At 40.5% G+C, this 25,320-nt stretch overlaps 1 protein-coding gene across 3 annotated transcripts in view; it reads left to right on the forward strand.

The window, feature by feature from the left end:
- MPPED1 (metallophosphoesterase domain containing 1) overlaps positions 1 to 25,320 on the forward strand; it is a 91,010-nt gene that overhangs the window by 55,745 nt on the left and 9,945 nt on the right. For all 3 annotated transcript variants that reach the window (XM_082223303.1, XM_082223304.1, XM_082223305.1), the window contains exon 6: positions 20,249 to 20,364. In XM_082223303.1, coding sequence (XP_082079429.1) covers positions 20,249 to 20,364 — 116 coding nt within the window. The remainder of the gene's footprint in view (positions 1 to 20,248; positions 20,365 to 25,320) is intronic.

The following is a 25,320-nucleotide window of genomic DNA, read 5'->3' on the forward strand; positions in this document are numbered from 1 at the left end:
ACACATATTTCAGTTTATTATTTTCTGCTTATTTAACTGAAGCCTGTTTTGAATTAGAAAAAAAAGTTGGCAAGCAGCTAGTCCATATGGTCTAATTACTTTTGGTATTTTGGAAGGGGGGAAAATGAAAGCCTTATGTGAGAAATTAAATTGAAAAGTGGATCTTATTTAGGCATTCCTTGTAAATTTTTAAAATATGTTTATTACACATATATCCTACTTTCTTTAGTCTTTTGCTTTTCTCAAGTTTATCCCCCACCAGCAGGAGTTCGTGGAAATTTATCAAATTATGTAAGCCACAGAGGTTAATCTTCAGGATTCCTGTTCACACAGGGAAATTCCCATTCTACAAAGAGTCTCACACATAGCTTGGTCTTGGCTTTGTTTGTTTCAGACCGGACTGTGTTTCCTAAACCTGGTAGTTCAGACACAGCTCTTTTCTGAATTACAGCTGAAGGCACACTTCACTCTTTTACACCACAAAAGTATAAGACAGTGTGAATAAGCCATCATTAGAGGAGTTCAACCTTTGTTCTTCATGGGTATACCTAAAAAAAGCAGTGACTCATGGAGAGATGCCATGAGTGTGTGTTGGTACATACACTCATGAATAAACAGAGCCAGGATAAAATGGTCCCTTTTTCTGGGAAATATTTATTTATTTAGGAGTATTTATACCCTATCTACTAACCAACGTTATAAATAGGTAGAGCACTGCAATTTCATCCATATTAAAAATGTATTTATTTGCACATTAGCAAACCCATTTTTAAAAGAAGAAAAAAATAGCATGCAAGTCCAAGCAATAGGGGTCTCAGCCACCTGTGTTCCAGCCAAGGCTTCACCCATCTACTATTCAGAGCTGGCTAGCTTGCGGCAGCTGAGGGAAAATGGTGCTTGCTTCTGCTCATGCTGTTTTTGCTGTGAGAATGAATGAATCTTTATTTGTGTCAGCCATCGGCCATAGCAATAAAACAACAATACGATATACAAAGAATAGAAGTAAGAAGTCAATTATATAAAATACACTTTAGGGTTTTGAATCAGTAGTCAAATAGTGGATCTTACTCTAATCGCCCCAGCTAAAAACCTTGCAACCTTTGCTGTCACCTGCTTAGTTTGAACTGCCAAGAGAAAGGACACTGTGGCAGTGGTTGGGCGACCTGGCATGGACAATAAAAGAGGGGTGATAACTTCATTCCTCAGGCATTGAGAGTTTTATTGCAAGGTGAAATCTTCCTTTGTTTCCAGGCTCATAATGGTAGTTTCCCCTCCTCCAACTACCTTCCTCTTCCATTTCTTCCCCCTCTGAGCTCCTATGACAAATGAGTGCTTTGCTGTCAGTCAAAAAGGAATTTATAATCTTCCTGCTTTTAAAAAAGGTTGTATTTAAATGGGGGATAGACATTGTGGGCCACATGGTCAGCCCACAACCTGCATGTACCCCATAATAATAATAATAATAATAATAATAATAATAATAATAGCAATGTTATTATTTGTACCTGCCCATCTGACTTGGTTGCCCCAGCCACCCTGGGTGGCTTCCAGCATATACAAAAACATAAATAAAACATTAAAAATGTCCCTGCCTTCAGGTATCTTCTAAAGGGTGTATAGTTACTTATCTCCTTGACATCTGATGGAATAGCGTTCCACAGGGTGGGCACCACCACCGAAAAGGCCCTCTGCCTGGTTCCCTGTAACCTCACTTCTCGTACTGAGGGAACTGCCAGAAGGCCCTTGGAGGTGGACCTCAGTGTCCAGACTGGACGATGGGGGTGAAGATGCTCCTTCAGGTATACATCAAATATCTGTCACCACATATTTTGGTACCTCTAGCAACTTTGCTGCCACCACTGCCAAATAGGGTTAAACCTCCCCTCCCCACATGCAAGCTTCCCACATAGCCCAGGCACCAGACACCGCTGCCTCTAGCCATGCCCATTGGTTTGTGGCTCCCAAATACTCATCCACTTGCTGTACATGACTCTCAGGGCAAAAAGTTTCCCATCCGTCTTATATGACTGCGTCTAAAGCTTTAATAGCTCTTTACCTGTTTCCCCTAATAGTCTGATGTTGCAATTGTATTTAAACTATATATTTAAAAGTACACAAGAAGATTTGACAAAGAGGTGAAGGCTAAATGGAGAAAACTGGAACAGGTTGTCAACAGCGTCATCTGGATTCGCCATAAAAACTGAGTGGATGAATGATGCCAGACTACACAGCAGGGTGGTTCCTTTAGAGTAAATGAAATGCACATGTCCAAGGGCAGCTGGACGTGATATAGATGCACAATATCTCACATATGTTGGGACAGCCTTTAATGTGGATACCATATTTAGCAACTTAATCTGCCTGTTGTTCTTTCTGAATTCAGCTGTATCCTCCTTCATTATTCAGAGTAATGTGGGACTTGCTTCCAATTCGATTGACTTGTACAGAGGCATCCCAGGCTACTATTCCAGTAGCAAGCTGAACAAGGCAGTATTTCTTATGTCTCATGTCTGGACAGACACTGGTTTCCTACAACAAAACCTGGTGGAAGAGACCATCTGTACTCTGGAACAAATTGCAACAGCTCTTTCTAAGATGTCCTTACCCTAGGAAAACCAGCTGGTGTAGACCATCCCTATACTTATGGTTGGCTCATTACCTATTTGTTTGGCCAGTTGGTGGGTCCCATTGAATAATTTCTGAGCATAGAATTTCTGCTGATTCTAGTTATGCACCCCTCTGAAGACGGATAACAATAATCCAAGTGCTACTGGATGCTACAGTAGAAGTTTAGCAGCAGACCTAGTCAGTTTAGTCAGGCCAGGTGATCTGTGTATTATTTTTTAAAAATGAATTTTATTAGGGTTTATAAAGAACAATACAAAGATTATTGTCAAAGATCTCTTTTTTTGTCCAAACTAAAACATGAATTCAGAGACTAAAAAGAGAAAGAGAAGAGGAAAAAGAAAAAGGAAGGGGGGAAAAGAGAAAGAGAGAATAAAAGAGAGGGGGGAGAGAGAATGTGTGTGAGAGAGCGGGGAGAATTTTATATATACAGTTGTACCTTGGTTGTCAAACATAATTCATTCCGGAAATCCGTTCGACTTTCGAAATGTTCAAAAACCAAGGCACGGCTTCCGATTGGCTGCAGGAGCTTCCGAAAAACATTGGAAAACTGGAACACTTACTTCTGGGTTTTTGGCATTTGGGAGCCAAAACGTATGAGTATCAATGCATTTGAGAACCAAGGTACGACTGTAGTGGACAAAGAATCAGAAGTTCCTTAGCTTCTTAGCTTTTCTCAATCTGTATACAAATCTAAAGCAGGAGGGTGTGCTCTCTTATTCAAAGTATTGGGTTCCGTTTTCTGGAGCCTAAGATGTAGCAAGCACTGATGAGGCAAAGACAGAAGGCCTTACTGTTAGTATGTCAAACTTGGTGAAGCAGAGACTCAACACCGTCTTACAATTGCATGCTCTTATTCTTTAATGTGCTTGAAGAATGTCCTGAGACCTGATCATACATAATTCGAGGTAATTTACTAGGCCAGGCTATAAGGTGCTTAGGTAAGACCCTAATGAAATACTTCTTTTTATTGCTTTTACACCAATTTTAATTATGGGTGTAAATCTGAAGAGGTGAAAAATAGAGAGTTCACCTCAAATTGGAGAACCAAAAGGTAATAGCCGCATGGTGTCCCTTACTTTTGGCTGAAGCTGAACTATCATTGAGTTGTTGGTTTTTGCTGTGAGTATCTTAATGTTAAATATATGACTTTTTATTCCCACCTACCTCAGAACTTGAATGTTTCCTTCCATCATCATCTTTTGAATTTATATACTGCCCTATACCCAGAGGTCTTCAGAGGAAGTGTAACCCCATCAAGAGCAAGTGATCTCCCACCCATCTGGTCTAGGGAACCACCCACTAACAGTGCCTTAGTCTTATCTGGATTGAGTTTCAGTTTGTTAGCTCTCATCCAGTTTAGAAGAATATCGCGGCTGATGGTATTGAAAGCTGCTGAGAGGTCACGAAGAATTAACAGGGACATGTTTCCTTTGCCTGTCTCTCGACAGAGGTCATCATACAGAGCGACCAAAGGAGTTTCTGTGCCAAAACCAGGCCTAAACCCCGATTGAAATGGATTCAGAAAATCAGTTTATTCCAAAAGTACTTGGATCTGGTATGGGACCACTGGCTCTAGAACCTTGCCCAGGAAAGGGAGATTAGCAGCTGGCCGGTGGTTAGTTAGGTTTCCCAAATCCAGGGGAGCTTTCTTAAGGAGTGGTTTTACCACTGCCTCCTTCAAACAGGCAGGGACCACCCCCTTTTGTAAAGAGGCAGTGATCACCTCCCTGGCCCAGCCAGCTGTTCCTTGCATATCAGACTAAATTTTGGCAGAATCGGGGTGGGTGGGGAGGTAACACAATTGTATATATTCAGCATTCTGTTAACACTGTTTTCTATGTCTTCCTATCTTGTCTGTCTTATTTATGGAGATAAAACTTACTTAGTTTTATTTTCCATTGTTTTATAACAAATTAATTTTTAGAAACAATCATTTCACATTAGTCACAGCTCAAGTCTTTCTTCTTTCCAGTCAGAGATGCATGAATTCTCTTGTTAAACAAAAGGTGAATGATTCCATGTGTAATTTGAAAAAGGAGGAAAAAACAATAGTTAATACCAGAAATGCAAAAAAAAAAAGAAAGAAAAAAAGTACCAGCAAATTTTGATTTCTGTGTCTCATTTTCCCTTTCATTTAAAAAATGTTAATTTAAGACAGAATCCCTTGGAAACTTCACCTGTGCCTCATTGAAATTTAAATGTGACATGGAGTTCTGCCATACCCTTTGGGGCAAACAAAGATGGTTAAGAATGTTGTGAATATTCGAGTAAAACAGTGAGTACGGCTATTAGAGTACTTACAAATGAAATTGAAGAGAGTAGGTGCCTGTTCACATTGACCCTGTTAGCCTCTGCTGCCACTTCATACTTTTCCTGGCCCAGGGACCCATTTGCTTAATTTGGGACAGAGTAAGTCACTTGCTGCAGGGATGCAGGTGAGTAGGGACGTGGGTGGCGCTGTGGTCTAAACCACTGAGCCTCTTGGGCTTACTGATCAGAAGGTCGGCGGTTCAAGTCCTCGTGACGGGGTGAGCTCTCGTTTCTCTCACCCAGCTCCTGCCAACCTAACAGTTTGAAAGCATGCCAAAAAGTGCAAGTAGATAAATAGGTACCGTTCCGCCGGGAAAGGTAAGCAGTGTTTCCGTGCGCTGTTCTGGTTTTGGTGTTCCATTGCGCCAGAAGCGGCTTCGTCATGCTGGCCACATGACCCAGAAAAACTCTGCGGACAAATGCCGGCTCCTTCGGCCTGTAAAGGGAGATGAGCTCCGCAACCGCAGAGTCGTTTGCGGCTGGACTTAACTGTCAGGGGTCCTTTACCTTTACCTTTAAGTCACTTGCTAGACACCCCAGAGACCCCAGCAGAGTATCTTCTCGTGAGAAAAGGAGCTAGGACTGCTGGCCAACACGGTTAACTTTTTCTGCAGTCACTCTGCACTTGACCTGGAGGCATCAACACCTGGAGATGGGAGGGGGGCTTTCTCCTCCTTCTGCTTTCTCTTTCTCCTTTGTGGAGTTTAGGGCAATAACTTTTATTAGGCCAACCAACATGCCACCAAGTAGTGTGTAAGGCTTCAACTTTCCCTGGTGCTCAGTAGTAGAGCACTCTTTGCATAATGAAGAACTGAAGCTTAATCCCCAGTGGGGAGAGGTAGGACACTCCTGCCTAATCCCTGAAGGGCTGCTTCCAATCAGTGTGGGAGGTTCTGAGCTAGATGAATCCAAGGGTCTGACATGCTATAAGGCATGTTTGTGAAAATGTATTATTATCAGGACTGGCCCACCCATCAAACAACGAGAGGTGACCGCCTCAGACGGCAGGATCCACAGGGGCAGCAGATCCTGATGTCCCCCCTCTCCTCCCCCCAAATTCCCTTGTTCCTGATGTAGATTTTCACTCAACCCTTCCTCCCTGGCTATGGCGGGGCAGCGGGAGGTGCCAAAATGTCTTGGCGTCCCGGATTAATATTGTTTGTTCACTAAGTTTCTGAATCATTTTAGGGCTTCCTTTTGAATTATTGCTTGTTGACACTTTCAGGACAAATAACAGTATTCCGCAGCTATCTGTAACCAAATATTACTCTGATGTTATTGAACTTGGTTGAGTAGATTGTTAAGGAAGTTCTTCCATGCAAGCCCCATTAGATGAATAGGAGCTGTGCAAAAGGCTGGTTTATAACTCCAGTTTCTTTCAGTGAGATGCAGAGAATCATGACCAATATATTTAGAACCTGGGAAACTGGAAATAATATGATGGAGTGTGCAGGATTGAAACAATTTTATTTCATCCGCATAATAGGATGATGACAACAATAAATGTGTCTTAGTTTAATGTGAAATCCTTAGTTTAACATGCAATTTATTGATGAGCTATAGACCACTACAAGAATACATGGTTTGATAAACTGAAAGAAGGGATTCACCAGAACAGTCTTTATAAGGCATTTTTTCCCCAATTTTGGGACAATTACAGCAATGTCTTCCTTTTATATAGAATAGATGGTGTATTTGTCCAGATTACAAAATATCTACATTCTTCGAGTAATGTAGGAAGGTTGCAATCCTATGCATACTTTTCTGAGATTATCTTTAGCAGGGGTTGCTTCTGCATGTATATGCGCCAGACTGAGCTCTAAGGGTGTTTTGTTGTTTTTATTTGGCTCACCAATTTATGTAAGGGAGCATTCTTACATTACTGTCAGTGGCTTGTTTAACTTACATGAATGAAGGCAGGTATAGATTCTTTATTACACTTATAGTTATCTGCATTTAAACTAGAAAAAAGAATACTTCATGTTCTCGGGCCAATTTATGGAAACAAAATAGTGAAATTCTTGATTGTACTTTTCTGAGAAATGAGACCACAACCAGATTGCATCTGGACCTTTTTTCCTGTGTTCATGCCCTGTTCATTTCTGCAACTGTTAAAGTCATTTGAGGGGCGTAAACCCTCAATTTGCATGTCAATTAAAGATCAAATCCACAGAAAGCACTATAGCCATGTAAAGTAAATTACATGTACAAATGTGGTGCGTCCCATTTAAATAGCACCATTTGAATGACACTGGCCCTTTTTAAAGCAGAAGTTGAATAAAACCAGAAACTGATAAATAATTAGTCTGAAATTCGCTTGTCCACTTTTTTTTAGTCTCACTTATTTCTGTTATTATGGTAGCAGAAATGAATACTTCAGAGAAAACTAAAGTGCTAATTATAGCTAAAGAGGTCATTTATAAGAGGTTAAATTGGTTTAATTAGAATTTATTTGAAGGTTACATAGAAGTACAAAGAGATGTTAAGGGGTTAACCCATAAGAGATTATATTGTAGTCAGTGTTCTGTTAAAGTTTGAATTAATTTTTCCCATGGGTTTTTCACATTCTAATTTTCAACTAAATGAGACATCTGTTTCAGAAAAGGAAAATTTGCTATGGTTGTCATAGCAACTATCATTCTGTAGGAAAATTATTCCAATGGTTACTTTACAGCAGAGAGGCAGACATTCGGTACATAAAGCAGCATCCAAGAGCTAGCAGAAATTCAGTCCTTTTGTATTTGACCTGTAAAAGTTGTTCATACATTTTAACATAAGGTTAATTAGGCTGTAAACAATTTTTTTGCCATTCAGTTCTTCTCCCTGGAGCCTTGTGTGTAGCAAAACCTTTTCTGTCACAGCATTAACAACATTCAGTTTATATAGGATACAGAATACTGAAAGAAATTTGATCTCTTTTGGAAAGGAAATCTGTCAGAATACAGTGCTTTGTCATGAATACTTTTGTTTCTTTAGTGAAATGCATGGCCATTTAGATACATTAAGTAGATTAACGTTCCAGAAATATGTGAGGGAATGTTTTCCAGACATCTGCTTAAATTGTACTTCTTTTATTTAATCAAGTGAAAGTAAAATAAAAGTATAAAGTAAAATAAAAAGTTGTATGAGCCATATTTTTTAAAAAATATCACAGAGAAGATCCTAGAAAGGTACTCAGAACCTTAGTTCCAGATATTTAATTAAATGCTCTAAATTAAGTGTGAAGATCTTTTTAAAATCAAGTTTCATTAAAAGTTTCCACATAAATACAATAACAGCCAAATTGGTCTAAAGAAGATAAACAGGAAACAAGCAAGAATAAGCAAAGGAAGGAAATAAAGAAGAAGAAAGAGAAGAGAAATAAGAGAAAACAAACACAAAGCCCTCCCTCACAATGATATCTTAACCCCCAGGGGTCAGCAAGGTTTATCTTGCCTGGGCCAGATCGGTCCCGCGGAGATCCTTGTGTGAGCCAGATCACGCGTGCACCTGCAATTTCCGGCGTCTGCGCGTGCACACCTGTGATTTCCGGCATCTGCGTAGATGTGATTTTCGGTGCCGCAGAAGCGAGTCCCCATGCTATGCGGGTTTAGCGCAGCACGCAAGCAGGCAGCTCTGTTTGGGGGCGGCTCAGGGGCTGGTCAAACGACCTCCGTGGGCTGCTTCCAGCTCATGGGCCTTAGGTTGCTGACTCCCGTCTTCATCCTTATTCCACACATACTGTAGAAGAGTGAACCCTCCCAGCTCTCGCTGAGGAGCTTCCCCCAGCCTCCCACCCTGGGAGATCCTCTCTCCCTGCGCCTCACACAGGGCCCTTCATCTTCCATTCATCACCTTCCTGTGTGTATCTTCATTGATCCAAGGTAGGAAACTTCAAAAAACAAAGCATAAGTATAGATAGAATTAACAGAGAGATTAGAAGAATTAAAGATAATAGAAAAGGCGGGGGAGGAAAAGAGGGTCCTCCGATTCTCTGTCTGTCAATTATGTGTATGACAATTATTCATGGATAATTGTCATACACATAATTGTATGACACAACATGGAAGGTGCCTAAAGAAGCCAGGGTGGCTATCTAAAGAACTTTTAACTGAGTTAAGATTAAAAAAGGATGTGTACAAAAAATGGAAAAGGGGGGAAACCACCAAAGAGGAATTCAAACAAATAGCCAGCACGTGTAGACACAAAGTCAGAAAAGCTAAAGCACAGAATGAACTCAGGCTTGCTAGAGAGGTTAAAAGCAACAAAAAAGGCTTTTATGGGTATGTTCGTAGCAAAAGGAAGAACAAAGAAACAATGGGGTCACTCAGAGGAGAAGATGGTGAAATGCAAACAGGGGACACAGAAAGGGCTGAACTCCTCAATGCCTTCTTTGCCTCAGTCTTCTCCGATAAAGAAAACAATGCCCGACCTGAAGAATTTGGAGCAAATGATTCAGCAAAGGAAACACAGCCCAGAATAACTAAGGAGATAGTACAAGAATATTTGGCTAGTTTAGATGTATTCAAGTCTCCAGGGCCAGATGAACTGCATCCAAGAGTATTAAAAGAACTGGCAGATGTGATCTCAGAACCACTGGCAGTCATCTTTGAGAATTCCTGGAGAACAGGCGAAGTCCCGGCAGACTGGAGGAGGGCAAATGTTGTCCCTATTTTCAAAAAGGGGAAAAGAGAGGACCCAAATAATTACCGCCCAGTCAGTCTGACATCAATAGCAGGGAAGATTCTGGAGCAGATCATTAAGCAAACAGTCTGTGAGCACCTAGAAAGGAATGCTGTGATCACCAATAGTCAGCATGGATTTCTGAAAAATAAGTCATGTCAGACTAACCTGATCTCGTTTTTTGACAGAATTACAAACCTGGTAGATGAAGGGAACGCAGTGGATGTAGCCTACCTTGATTTCAGCAAGGCATTTGACAAGGTGCCCCATGATATTCTTGTAAAGAAGCTGGTAAAATGCGGTCTTGACTATGCTACCACTCAGTGGATTTGTAACTGGCTGACTGACCGAACCCAAAGGGTGCTCATCAATGGTTCCTCTTCATCCTGGAGAAGAGTGACTAGTGGGGTGCCACAGGGTTCTGTCTTGGGCCCGGTCTTATTCAACATCTTTATCAACGACTTGGATGATGGACTCAAGGGCATCCTGATCAAATTTGCAGATGACACCAAACTGGGAGGGGTGGCTAACACCCCAGAGGACAGGATCACACTTCAAAACGACCTTGACAGATTAGAGAACTGGGCAAAAATAGACAAGATGAATTTTAACAGGGAGAAATGTAAAGTATTGCACTTGGGCAAAAAAAATGAGAGGCACAAATACAAGATGGGTGACACCTGGCTTGAGAGCAGTACATGTGAAAAGGATCTAGGAGTCTTGGTTGACCACAAACTTGACATGAGCCAACAGTGTGACGCGGCAGCTAAAAAAGCCAATGCAATTCTGGGCTGCATCAATAGGAGTATAGCATCTAGATCAAGGGAAGTAATAGTGCCACTGTATTCTGCTCTGGTCAGACCACACCTGGAGTACTGTGTCCAGTTCTGGGCACCACAATTCAAGAAGGACACTGACAAACTGGAACGTGTCCAGAGGAGGGCAACCAAAATGGTCAAAGGCCTGGAAACGATGCCTTATGAGGAACGGCTAAGGGAGCTGGGCATGTTTAGCCTGGAGAAGAGGAGGTTAAGGGGTGATATGATAGCCATGTTCAAATATATAAAAGGATGTCACATAGAGGAGGGAGAAAGGTTGTTTTCTGCTGCTCCGGAGAAGCGGACACGGAGCAATGGATCCAAACTACAAGAAAGAAGATTCCACCTAAACATTAGGAAGAACTTCCTGACAGTAAGAGCTGTTCGACAGTGGAATTTGCTGCCAAGGAGTGTGGTGGAGTCTCCTATTTTGGAGGTCTTTAAGCAGAGGCTTGACAACCATATGTCAGGAGTGCTCTGATGGTGTTTCCTGCTTGGCAGGGGGTTGGACTCGATGGCCCTTGTGGTCTCTTCCAACTCTATGATTCTATGATTCTATGATTCTATTCAAAGTATGCCCTCCAGGATGACATCTAGCTTGTATTAATGTCCAGTTTTTTCTCAATCTGCTAGGGGTTGTTTTCTCAATCTTCATGCCAGGCATCTTCATGCTCGCCTTTTCCCATACTAAAAGTACATAAGTACTTCAATTATTGTTGTCGTTAAGTGCCCAAAATAATCCCTCTCCAATCCAATGTGATGAATTTCTCCCCAAGGGTTCCAACAAATCTTAATAGTGTAATAGTCCGTACTTATTTGCTTATTGTGTCTTCATTAAACCATACTCAGTTCTATATATTCCAGTCCCATCATGCTTCATCCTGCTTTGAGGAAATAGGGGGAAATCCTTTTTCTTCCACGTCTTCTGTTCTTTTTCCAAATCAATTGCCAAGAGCTTAGAAGCTTTGTCTTCTCTGGTCACCTCAGTTTGTGCGCTAGACCCTTTCTCTGTGCCATCTCCAGTTGCCTCTTAATGTCTCTGATCGCTAATCCATTAATCTCTTCTGGCATCACAACAACATCCTTTGTCTGTTTAATGCCTCCAGGCTTTCCATGGAAATCTAAATTAGGGGTGAGGATCTTGTGGATCTTCAGATGTCACTGGACTCCAACTTCCATCAGCCCCAGCTAGCAGTCCTAAACCCACAAACATGGGAGTAAGCCCCATTCATGTCAGCAGGACTTGGGGCTTATCCACACTTACCTTTCCTGCATGCTTTCCAGGCATGGGCTGCACTTTAAAGCTGAATCGGAGCAAACAGCAATCTGTGAAAAACCAAATTGCTGTTTGTTGCACTTCAGCATTAAGTAGCAGGTTTACACGGAGAAAGCTCTGGGGCAAAAAGAAAGTGTGTTTGGACATGGTGTTTTAAAGCATGGGCCTTGTGAGTAGACACTTTATAGGATTGCAGTTTAAATCATCTTTAAATGGAGGAGGGGGTGTCATAGGATTATTCATAGAATCACAGATTTGTAGAGTTGGAGGGGAAACCCAAGGGTCATCTAGTCCAACCCTCTGCAATTCAGGAATCTCAACTAAAGCACCCATGACAGATGGCCACCCAACCTCTGTTTTAAAAGCACCAAGGAAGGAGAGTCCACCTACTCCCGAGGGAGACTGTCCCACTGTCAGACAGCTCTTACTGTCAGAAAGTTCTTCCTGATGTTTGGTTGCAAACTCTTTTCTTGTAACAATCTCCCTTTTTGTTACAGTGCACAAAGAACAATAGTTTCCTTCTTTACACTCTACATTTTAAAGACTTTTTATAATGATTCACGAAAAGGTACCTCAATGCTATACTCCTAGAATGGTTTTGAATGTGTGTCTGTTAGGCCTATGAAGTGTGTGGAGAGGTATCTTTCCAAAGGCAAGAAAGAACACGAGTCTCGTGCACCAGATCTTTTCTAGGGTTTCATCTTTCTAGCCAGATTTTGGTCTGGTTTGAGATTATCATAAGAGAGACAGAATAATGGCAAACCTTAGCCTTAGCGCTACCTTTGCATAAAAGAACAGCTTCAGCTTCCATAACTCGGCGGATCCTAATATATACTACAGTTCCAAGGGAAGAGAAGGATGGACATTTCTTGCCCCATAATAAGCTGATCATTTCTATTCATAAAGGAAAACACATTTTCTAAGAAGAAAAATGTGGGTTATGAATATTAGGACTAATGGAGGAAATGATAGCAGTGGGATTTTGCATGTATTGCTTAGGACCGATGAAACCCTCAGTTTCAGTGGTGTGAAAAAATAGAGGTTATATTTATTCCCTTGTTATACTTTACTGTAACTACAGATTTCTCCAATATTTGACCTTTTCTATATGATAACTTTGGAATATTCCTTATTCCATATGTTTATCCAGTATCAGCTTTAAAAATGCACCCAAAACTCCAATGTTATCTATAGATATCTAGTTGTAATTGGGGGCACCTAGTCAAATATAGCATGTGATGATCCTGCAAGCAAATCCATATCACCATTTGCATCAGAAGATGCACCCAGGAGATTCAGTGGGGCTTGGATGAGCACTGTCCACTGGAAATCCACTGGGAATCTGTTTGTACATTGCAAAGACATTCATTGACACAGTTCCCATAACTAACGGCAGGGAAAACAATAGAACAGCAGGATTATATTTTCATTAAAAGCTCATTTTTTCAGATTTGTTGAAATATGTAATGAAAGTGAAGCTTTGTTTAGACAATTTTGAGGGAAGCCAATTTCAGGCTAAGGAATGGTCATAATTCCAGCCATACTTTGGTCACTGACTACTGTAGTCTGGCAAAACAATCCACAAATGTTACTTGCTTGCAAAAATAAAAATGACCATTCTGCTCCTGGCTGCAAGTGGAGGGATGGAGAACTGTGCCCATCCTGTAGCAGCCTATAGTGTTTCTATTCTGGGCATAGAGCAGGAATGGAATAGAACATCTTGTGATGGACAGATCCTGGGTCCACCTCAGTGGCATGCGGTCAGTGGGACTGGGCTAGTCCCCTAAATGTGGTTGAAACTAGCCTGATCTGCCCCCATGACGTATTCTCAATTTCTCCAGTGGAAGGGCTTGAGATTGAGCAACCTTGGACTGCTTCTCACCCCACCCTTGCCATTCTCCAATAGGTCAAAAAACCACTCGAAAAGCCCCCTGACATTCAAGCTATAGAGCCCACCTTTTAATAGCTTTTAATAGGCCAGGTGTTGAGGCTGCCTGTTTCCTTTTGTACCCACTGGCCTGTTTGACCTGCCAGTCACCTGGGGCATGTAAATGATTGTGCCTTCTGAGGGAGGTCAGGAGGCAATGGGCCATAGTCCTGTCTCAAGTTCAAAGTGAGTGGACACCACTTGTCCACTTCCTGGTGACCTGGCAACCAGTGGGATAGACCTGGAATCAGATGGTGATTAGACTCTCAGTAGGAGAGGGACTAACTGTGTCTGTGTAGGCGGTTGGGGTTTTGAACTATCTGAGTGGGGTCAGGGAGGGAAACCCAGTTTTGGTTCCCTAAGGATTTGGAATCCTAGAATGGGTTGAGTGGATGTTGTACAGATAGCTAAGCAGTGCCATTTAAAAGTTTCTCTAAAAGGGTTCGTGTCTTTAAGTATTAATTACAGTGTAATTAAATAAACATATAGTTTTGTTCCAGACATTCCTCCTCATGCTTTGACGCTCTGCGTGGACACTGGGCAGCCCTCGTTGAAGTGCAACACCTTGCTGCTGTGAAATCTGAAATTGTCAGTTGTAGACCTCTGCTGCGTAATACAGGATTTTTATTATTATCTATTAACACATCCAGAATATCAGTCACATTACCCAGCACCCATCTTAAGTGGGGGTGTCTGTCACACATCTCTCCTCTGCCAGCCGGTTCAATCGTTTACATTCAGTCCCTTGTTGCTTTAAATATAAGGTTGGACTACTATGCCATTTTAAATAGTGTATGCCACCTGTATGCCATTTTAAATAGTGAAACTTAATTTTTGCAAATGTCTTCAATGAGAGTTCTTTAAAATATGGTTTTGGATGTGAGGCATTCAAATTTGCTATTATGTTTGTGATTAGACATTTAGCTTGGTAAGTCCATGTTGGATGAAGAAACACATAAAGTGCTTTTGGAAAACCAAAGGATTTTAATTTTACCTTCTGAAAATGTCAGGTAATGCTAAATAATAAAAATAAATATTAATATTAATATAACTCCATGTACGTGAAATCATTTTTAATGATTTCCATGCAATTTAACAAAGCAAAACTAAATTAGATTAATTTAACCAAAATATATTTTGAATTTCCAAGTCTTGTTTCAAATTTTTAGCACCCATCATTTTTTGTAATTTGAAAGTTGAAAAAATCAGCACATACCTTTCATCATGCCTTAGTCTACATGGAAACAGTGGTGGACTTTAAAATTTCAATGGTGCCCTGTGCAAGGCCAAAATTTGGTGCCACCTCTCACCTTCTTTTCTACTTAATTCAGTATGTTATAGTTGCAAATCCCTGCAGCACCCTGTAGTGTCGGTTCCCAGTGCAGCAGAACCAGTAGCTCTGGCCAAAATCCACCTCTGATAGAAACCTGTTTGGGGCGTTTCCCATGGAAGAGGAGTAAGGAACTCACATCAATTCAGGAATCTCATACCATTCTGCTCACACAAGTAGACTTCTACAGTCTGTGTAGTGCAAGGCAACTGCTGACTTACTGTGTGAACCAGCCATCATTGTGTCTATCTGAAATGTTTTGTGTGCAACCAAAAAGAAAAGCAGCCACTATCTAATATATTCCTTTTTAAAAAAGTTCTGGGCTGTATGATTGTGTATTGTTGCTGCCACTATAGAAGGAGAAAATTAAGGGGAAAGGTGATAATTGAAAATCTGGAATTGAGAGGATGACAGGATAGTATACACCTATTCATGCGTAAGGAGAAACAACCTCTGTCCAAGTTCTCTATAGAGCTGACAACTTTTGAATTGTCTTTCACAAAGACATAGTTTCATTGAAAAGAATGTAATGTACTACACTCATGAATGTAAAGGTAGTATATTGCATTTTATGTTGCTATATTCACACATCCCCAGTATGGATTGACTGGGTGGATCCTTGGAGTGCCAATGCCTCAGTGCAGGAGGGAGTCATAGCCTTCAAAGCAGTGGTGGGGTGGCCCCTTTTTAAGAAGTCCTCCCTGGACCCTTAGTTGTACTGCCCTGTTGCATATATTCCTTTCCTGGGTGAGGTGATTGAAGGGTTGGTATCTAATCAGCTTCAGACATACCTGGATGAAAATGATTGTTTAAAACAGTTTCAGTCTGACTTCAGTCTTGAATTCTCTACTGAAACACACTTGGTTGCTCTTGATTAATAACCTTTATTGGGAGAGAGAGATGGGTGGCGTGGGAGGGGGGAAGCGCTGTTCTGTTGTTTCTCCTAGACATCTCAGCAGCTTTTGATACCATTTGCTTTGGAGCAGCGCAGGTTTGGAGTTGGACCACTGGTCCTCGCTGCAGGTCCATTCCTAGAAAGTGGCATTGGGGAACTTTTGCTTGACCCCATGGCATTTGTGCTGTGGAATCCCACGAGGATCCACCGTGCTAGTCGACATCTATGAAAGCTGCTGGAAAGAATCATTCAGGGATTTGGCACCGGATGTCACTAGTATGTGGATGACACCCAACTCTTTCTCTCCATTCCATTTGAATTGGGAGAGGCTGTGCAAAGTGCTGGACTAGTTTCTGGAGACAGGCATTGGCTAGATGAGGGCCATTAAGCTGAGACCGAATCCTGATAATACAGGTAACTCATAATGTCTGGGAATTGGAGATATTTCGCCTGATGAAGCAGATGTGTAGCTTAGGGGGGCTCATTGACCCGCTGCTGTCACCGAAGGCCCATTGGTGAGGAATGCCTGTGCCCAACTCCACCAGCCATGGTCATTCCTGGACAAGGATAGCCTGACTTCAGTGCTCCACACTCCAGCAATGTCACACTGGAGTATTGCAGTGTGCCCTTTATGGGGCTAGTCATGGAGATGTTCTGGCTGTTATGCTATGTAGTGAAAGGGATCATATAGTAATGATTCTTAAACCACTACACTGACTGCTAGGGCCAATTCAGGGTGTTAGCACTGGTATATAAAGCCCTAAATATCATGGGGCCCATATATTTTAGGGAGTGCCACTCCAGTATCTGCCAACCCATGCTCTGAGATGTGCATGAGAGGCCCTGCAAATTTTGATCCATTGACAGCCTGCTAAGCCGTAATACAAGATACAGAGTCTTACCTGTGGCAGCACCTCATTTGTGGAATTCCCTCCTGATGCAGCTGTGATTTTGAGCCTCAAACCTAGTTTTCCATTTCCTTATGAGTTCATTTCATTGTTACGGATTGATGCTGGTATGCAGCTGTGTGTGTTTGTAATTGGCTGTATTTTGCATGATTTATTGAAATTTTTGCAGGAGGGATGGTGGTCTAGAAGTGAAAATGGAAATAAGTAAATATTGGTGAGCATATTTCCTATCTTAACATACTAATTTATGAGCTTTTCTATAGCTCATATTTTCTATAGCTATAAAAGAGGAAGCCTGTTAGATTATCTTTCTGTATGTAAAATAGGATCATGCACTAATATTAACCCTGTATGTATTGCATATGCCTGTCTCTTCCCCATCTGCAGTAGAATTTAGTTAGAACTTTTGAGGACTGGAAACAGGAGTAGGGAGGGATAGTTTTCACATCTGTCTTCAGTAAAACCTTGTAGTTCTGATAGTCATGGAATATCAAACTTTAACATTAAGGACTTCCAAGTGAAAAAACTACAAAGACTATAAAGGGGGTGACATGATCAGAGAGAGAATATGTGTTCTCAAAAGAGGGGAGAAGCATTCTGGAGCATTTCTGCCATTTCTTTTCTACCAGTAACTTGGAACTTATTCTCTCAAATAAATTTATTCTATATTCAGGCTAGTTTGCATTTATAATAGCTCCTGGAATGCAGTATTCTACAAACATTCCAAAATACACACACACGAAATATGAAAAAAGCTTCAGAAAGATTGCAGACAACACGTTAATTTCTGAAAGCACTAGCAATTCATCAGTAGTGGAAGAAGATAAATTGCAGCTTCAGGGGCACTTCCTTTTGTCTTTGCCGTGCAGTATACAAAGAATAGTTCAGAGCATTTCTTGAAAGAATTCTCTGTCTTTTGTTGATGTTGCAAGGAAGTAGTGTAAAGCCTTCTCCAAAGTAACATCTGTAAAAGTGTAGTTGATGTGCCTATATTGCTAAGCACTAACATTGCAATTATCATAAAACTTATTAAATTATAACAGTCTGTTGTTTGTTGTTCCTTCTGTAAGGGATATAGCAAAAGCCCCATTCAGCAGAAAGATGAAAACCCACAAACACATTCAAGAGTATCAACCCCACACTCCATTACTTGTAGTATTGCCAGGAAGCAATTGTTTGCCACTGTAGTGATAAATTTTAATTACTGAGATTGCAATCCCTTTAACTTCCTTACATAATGAACACAGTTTAAAATAGTAACTTCAGAGTCAAATATTTGAATATGAAGGATTGGAATAGTAATAATTAGCATATCAAATGCCAGAATAAAACGTTATATACTAGTAATTGAGTAATTGGAAAGATTAGTTGTTAATTTCAAATTTTGGAAACCAGAGATTTAGTTTTTTGTTTTGTTTTTATCAGATTCTTCTTAGAACTGCCCCCCTCCCTTCAATAGGAACTTCAGTGCTGCTGACATTGCTGTTAATATACATCTCGATTTAGGCAATTGCCTTACGGACCATTAAAAATGGTTGGACATGCCATCTACAGGTGAAACTGCTATCTTAATTAAATACCATATCAACTGATGTATTTGTTTTAATAAGATAATTTAGCAGGCTAAGCAGGCATGGCCAATTAATTTATTAAAAACATTTAAGCTGTGGACAGAGTTCTGTATAATTTAATACACATTATTGTTTCCAGTACAGCTTTAATAATTGGCAAGGATCTTACTCTTCTATATTGCTAAATACATTTTACAAAATAGCAGTAAAATAGGTTTTGATTTAGCACACATTTAATCTGACCCTGTGCAGGGACCAAATTATCCTGTGTTGTTGTTTGACTCATTAACAGGCTGATATTACAACAAGTTGCACACCCCTAATCTCCAGGTTAATGTTCATAAGGTTGGATGGCAACTATTTAGCTGTGTATTACTTGAGGAGTTGCTGTAGGAGGGTCGGGTGTATGTTTCTTGAATAACTATAGAAAAGGCAAGTCGGGAAAGGTCAGTTTGTCACGTAATAGTGCTATGCTGTAGGATACGAAAACTTGAGTCCCTCCCAATGCCTTGTTATATTCCAGGGCTGTATTGCCTCAAGGATAATCCATCAAGGTCTGCAAACTGGCAGTGGGTGGAGCCAGAAACAAAAAAACTAATCCAGCATAGGCAGCGCTACTTCATTTTTCACCATGGCTACCTCACATTAGAATTCCCAGTTTTTTCTTCAGTAAGCTACATTGGGTTTGACGGGTTATTCTGAAGCAGGAATGGGAGGAGAAAGTTTATTCAGTTTGCATGTAAAGGTGAATCTATTCACTTTCTGAAATGATACACAATTAAAACACAGCCATCCCTTAAAATTTCTGCGTCTCTTAATTTTGCAGTGGCGTGCTCCAGCCAAATACAAAGTGCATATATGCTAAATTAAAGAGTGCATAAAATGCACATATCAATCAAAATAACATACAAAAATGTGTTAGGTAACATTGCTTTGCAATAATGTGTGAAACAGGCAAAATTGCATATATCCCTGTATATTAGGATAAATTTGCACTAAAATGCAAAACAGTATAATATTTTAATACACTGAAATTGTAAATGTTCGTATGGATTACTCTGTGTTTAAATTTGGTTGGTAATTGAATTGTTCTCATGTGTTTGGCTAAAGTTGGTCACATGGGAGGTATCTAGTGAAGGAGATTATGTAAAGCAAGATTGCTGTATTTTAGAATTTAGCCGTGAACACTGCTAAGTTGAATAGAGTGTTGGAGCGCATCTTCTCTGCTTGAAAGAAACGGAGCAAAGCTGCAGAAGAAGGTAAAAGTGGAAATCTCTCATAGGATCTGCAAGGCATGTCCTAGTTGAGAAACAGGAGGTCGAGTGCTGAGCTCTGGAAAGAGAAGAAAATACAGTTGTTTGGAAGTTAGAAGAAGAGACCGTAAGGCCATGCTTAGAGAAGCATGTGCATTTAAATATTATGTTCTAATTCATCTACAACTATAAGTTTCTGTAAGTAAGGTTTTTGAATGTTAAAGTCTGGACATTGGTTTAATTTCCAAAGAAGGGTGTCAGTCATGTATATGATTTGAGCTTCTTAGCTGTGTTTTCATTACTCTCACTTCAACCCAGTATTCACAAACTGATATGGAAATGTGTAGAACTGAATTTAAGATTAGACAAATGAGAAACTGAGAGAACAGAAATTGACCTGTCCACATATATAAAGTACACAAACCAAAATAGGTGCTGTTAGTAATTCTTTCCTTAATTGTGTGCTACACACACACACCACACTACACCACAATGCAAACTTTTCCATTTGTTTTACACGGCTTGGAGGAATATTCCCCAAGCCGTGCAACCCAGAATATGTACCTGTATCCATTATGAACAAAGTTAAACGGAATGTTTCGTGGTTGGTCTTAACTGACTAATCCAACGTGTATATAGCACTGAAGAAAATCTCTCCCTTTTTTGGCAGGCAACCTTGGTTTTATGGCTGGGGCTTTAATCTTCCACGAGGCCAAGCGCTTTTAGAGAAATGGAACCTAATTCCAGATGGAATAGATATTCTTATAACACATGGACCACCTCTTGGTAAGAAAACACTGAAAAATGTTTCGGATCATTATTTATCTGTGTTGTGTCATTGCAAATAATAGTTTGTAGATTCTGCTGCCACTTAGAATGTGTGGGTTTAAAGGGGTGTGATTCTGCAATGCTTTAGAGTGAAACAGTATTCCATTCATGCTTGCAGTCCTCATTTCTGTTTTTTATACAGTGGTACCTTGATTTGCATACGTCTTGGTTTGCATACGTTTTGGATTACAAACACGTCAAACACAGAAGTGCGTGTCCCAGTTTGCAACCTTTTTTTGGATTACAACCCTCTTTTTTTGGGGGGGGGGATTACGAACAAAAAATTTTTTTGAGGCCCCATTGGCAAAAGCGCACCTTGGGTTACAACCTGTTTTGGTTTACAAATGGATCTGCGGAACGGATTATGGTTGTAAACCAAGGTACCACTGTACAGTGGTGCCCCGCAAGACGAATGCCTCGCAAGATGGAAAACTCGCTAGACGAAAGAGTTTTCCGTTTTGGAGGTGCTTCGCAAAACGAATCTCCTATGGGCTTGCTTTGCAAGACGACAATGTCTTGCGAGTTCCTGCTGGTTTTTTTTTCCTCCCCCCTTTTTCTAAGCCACTAAACTGCTTATCAGCTGATCCGATCAGCAGATAAGCCGCTAATAGCACTAATAGTGCTAATCCTCTAATCTGTCAATGGGCTTGCTTCGCAAGACGAAAAAACCGCTAGACGAAGAGAATCACAGAACGGATTCTTTTCGTCTTGCGAGGCACCACTGTATTAGAATTTTATGTTGTGAAGCACCCTCAGATCTATGAGTATAGACTGATATACAAATTTAATTAAATAAAATAATAAATAAATAATTACAGGACGCTTTAGTGATTTAATGATTGAAATAACCAAGATTATAACAATGAAATAGGAAAACTATAGTGACACATTGCTTATGCAGTGTGAAGTTCTGCTACAAGATTTTGTTTCTTTGCGGTGTCTGCAATATGTGCTATACTGCAAAGATGCATGCAGAGCTCAGGCATTCCAAAAGCACACACATAAAATATATGCTAACCTTGCATCCCCAATGTGTATGTTCATTGGAACATTTGAATTCCTATGCCTGGAAGTCTTCACATGTTTGATGAACATGCTTTGAATCATAGAATTGTAGAATTGGGAGGTTTCCAAAGGTCATGTGCAGCAAAATCAGCTCATGTTCCTCAGAGAATGGGATCATAGAATCATAGAATCATAGAGTTGGAAGAGACCACAAGGGCCATCGAGTCCAACCCCCTGCCAAGCAGGAAACACCATCAGAGCACTCCTGACATATGGTTGTCAAGCCTCTGCTTAAAGACCTCCAAAATAGGAGACTCCACCACACTCCTTGGCAGCAAATTCCACTGTCGAACAGCTCTTACTGTCAGGAAGTTCTTCCTAATGTTTAGGTGGAATCTTCTTTCTTGTAGTTTGGATCCATTGCTCCGTGTCCGCTTCTCTGGAGCAGCAGAAAACAACCTTTCTCCCTCCTCTATGTGACATCCTTTTATATATTTGAACATGGCTATCATATCACCCCTTAACCTCCTCTTCTCCAGGCTAAACATGCCCAGCTCCCTTAGCCGTTCCTCATAAGGCATCGTTTCCAGGCCTTTGACCATTTTGGTTGCCCTCCTCTGGACACGTTCCAGTTTGTCAGTGTCCTTCTTGAATTGTGGTGCCCAGAACTGGACACAGTACTCCAGGTGTGGGATGCAGTTTTTTTTTTCACAAGAAGATGTTCATTCACTGAATGCCAGCTTTTTGTAATGAGCTGTGGAGTCACGGGTTTATCTTGAAAAACTGGATCACCTCCCATACTTCAGCTTGCCTGCATATTTAAAAGCTAGTGTAATATAGTGGTTCATGTAACATGAGCTATGATCTAGACTTTCCCAGTTCCAAGTGCATCTCAGCCATAAACTCACTGTATGATCTTAGACATGACACTGTCACTCAGCCCTCCATTTGCAATGTGATGACAATAATACCAGCCTATCTTCCAAGATTCCAAGAATTAGTGAATGAATGCATAATAATAATAATAATAATAATAACAATAACAATAACAACAACAACAACAACTTATTATTTGTACCCCGCCCATCTGACTGCGTTTCCCCAGCCACTCTGGGCGGCTTCCATAGAAACCAAAAAACACTAAAATATCACACATTAAAAACTTCCCTGAACAGGGCTGCCTTAAGATGTCTTCTGAATGTCAGGTAGTTGTTTATCGCTTTGACATCTGATGGGAGGGAATGCATGTGAGCAAGATAATATATGAACTTCCAGAGTTAAGCACTTTAGAATCCCATCAGATGTCAGTAACCACACAACTTTTAGAAGACCTTTGAAGGCAGCCCTGTATAGGGAAGTTTATAATGTTTGGTGTTTTATTATGTTTTTATTATGTTTTATTATGACCCAGTCAGATGGGTGGGATATATTAATCATAATCATAATATTATGGAACTGTAGAGTTGGAAGGGACCCAAAAGGGTCATCAAGACCAACCCTATGCAGTGCAGGAATCTTTAGCTTGACGTGGGGCTTGAACCCACAACCCTGAGATTAAAAATCTCGTGCTCCACCAACTGAGCTCCTACTTACCGTATTTTTTGCACCATAACACTCACTTTTTTCCTCCTAAAAAGCAAGGGGAAATGTCTGTGCGTGTTATGGAGGGAATGCCTACGGGTGGCATGCCTACAGATTTTCCTCCTCTAAAAACTACGTGCGTGTTATGGTCGGGTGCGTGTTATAGAGCGAAAAATACGGTACGTCAATAGGAGATATTCGCCTACATGCTTAAACTCACTAATTTTGAACAATGGAGTATAAAGCTAGATAATGCTCTAACTCCTAAGTGTTAGGAAAGACCTCTGGAAATGGGTTATTATTCCATTCTGAATCTTTGTTGAGACTTCTTAAATTTCCTGATCGATACAGGTTGCTTATAATTTATCCTAGCTGCAAAATATTATTGGTGGCAACAGTTGCTCCATTAATATCTCTTTTTCTTGTTGACGTACTTTAATGAGCTGACAGTTATGGTGCCCTATGCTTTGTAAAAAGAGGAAAATTCGCTGTCTTACTATTCCCCCCCCCCCCGCAAAAAAAAAATTACAACACTGTTGAAAGTTTTGGGGACTTTCAGCAGGGCACCCTAGAAAGTGCATTGGAGATGGTTATTGCTCTGTGACATTAGATTTATTATAGACTCCAATAAGATGTAGCGGCTGTCTGTTTCATAATTCCAGTGACAGCTTATTTCTTCTCTATAGGGCCCATGGGATGACATTGCAACAGGCTGTCTGACTTGAATCCTGCTCCTTACATTAAATCACAGACAGCTTTGAGCCTAAGCCAAAGAGGTTAACTGCAAAGTTCTTTTATAACTAAAAACTTTCCAGAAATAATGTTAGAAGTACCTGTGAAGATACAAGCTTAGTTGTAGTTAACAAAGCCCCAGAGATTAAAGCTAAATGGCCCACCCAAAATCCTTGTAGTCTTTGTTATTCATTGTGAAAGTTGGAGAATGAGATGAGAGCTTGGGAAGTATGAAAGGAATGGCCAAGAGTGTATGGCTGTAGCGAACCTGAGTGGTGCAAGGAAGTATTCAGGTTTGAAAACTCATTGAGTGCTGAAGGTCTCACTGAATGTGACAGCAAATAGTGATATCGTGTCCTCATCATGAATAGATATGGGGAAAAGTTCAGGAGATATGTTGCCAAATGAAGTTAGGGAAGCAGTAATAAACGTCTGGAATAAACCTAGAAAATTGACATCAGAAATACCCTTTTAATGCCCCCCAGTAACTGGGGGGGGGCAGTTACTCATTCCAACAAGCTAGGTAGCTTTTTAAGTGGAAGGAATGGAGGCAAAAAGTCTTCGTGAGGATTTTTGACTTGTTTAAAACTTTATCATAACTCTCCCTCCAGAATACCCATGATATTTTGATGAAATTGGTTGCTTAAAGTTGCATCAGGGGTTCTAAAGGCATGTTCATTGATGAGAAGGAATGAGGGATTTGCAGATCCTAATCAAGAAATTTCACTTTCATAGAATCATTGAATCATAGAGTTGGAAGGGACCACGGAGGACATGTAGTCTAACCCCCTTTCATGTTCTACCAACTGAGCTATCCCAGAATCATGAATTTTGTAGCTTTAGTGATTTGCCCAGTTTTGGAATTATCTTGTATGCATGTTTCACTTGTGAGTTTAAAGATGGTACTGCTTAAGAATGCTCATATCAACATTTAAAAGTTTTTAAATAATGGCTTTCTAAGTGTTTTCCTCTCAAAATCCATGTTTTTTTTTTAAATGAGGAAAAACAAAAGCTGCCAGAATATTCAGGAAGTGCAAATGCCAGTGAAATAACTAAGTTCCCATCTAGTTTGGGGGGAGGTATGGATCAGATCAGTTCATATCAGAATCCTCAAATACCAGAATCCTCAACCACAGTGCTCACTTGCCCACAGAAATGCACTTTGCCTTTTCTCTGCCACCACTTCCTACAAGTATATCCATTTATAACTAGTTTTACATGCCTGGGGTTATGCTGCTAATAAGGTGGTTAGGCAGGAATATTTTGATCTTGTTGGGACCCAGTGGATTTTTACTTTGAGTAAAAGTGCATTGTTTAAAGTGAATTGTTTAAAGTGCATAGGAGGCCATCCTGAGCCCTTGGTTCAAGTTAGAATACAATATGAACAAATCTCTACATCCATCACTGGCCTAATTCAAAATTCTTTCTTTTCTCTAGGGGGGAGTTTTACTCCTTTTGTCTTTTGTTTTTAAACAAGCTTTCATTTCTCCTTTATGTCTTTATCAAACAGTCTGTTTGATTGTTGGTGACAAAGATTTATACTTTCCTGCCAGTTACAGATCCGTTTTCAAGTAACCAAGCATAGGGGAGGAAGGG

Source organism: Podarcis vaucheri (assembly GCF_965113315.1).
Source record: "Podarcis vaucheri genome assembly, chromosome: 5".
NCBI lineage: Eukaryota > Metazoa > Chordata > Lepidosauria > Squamata > Lacertidae > Podarcis > Podarcis vaucheri.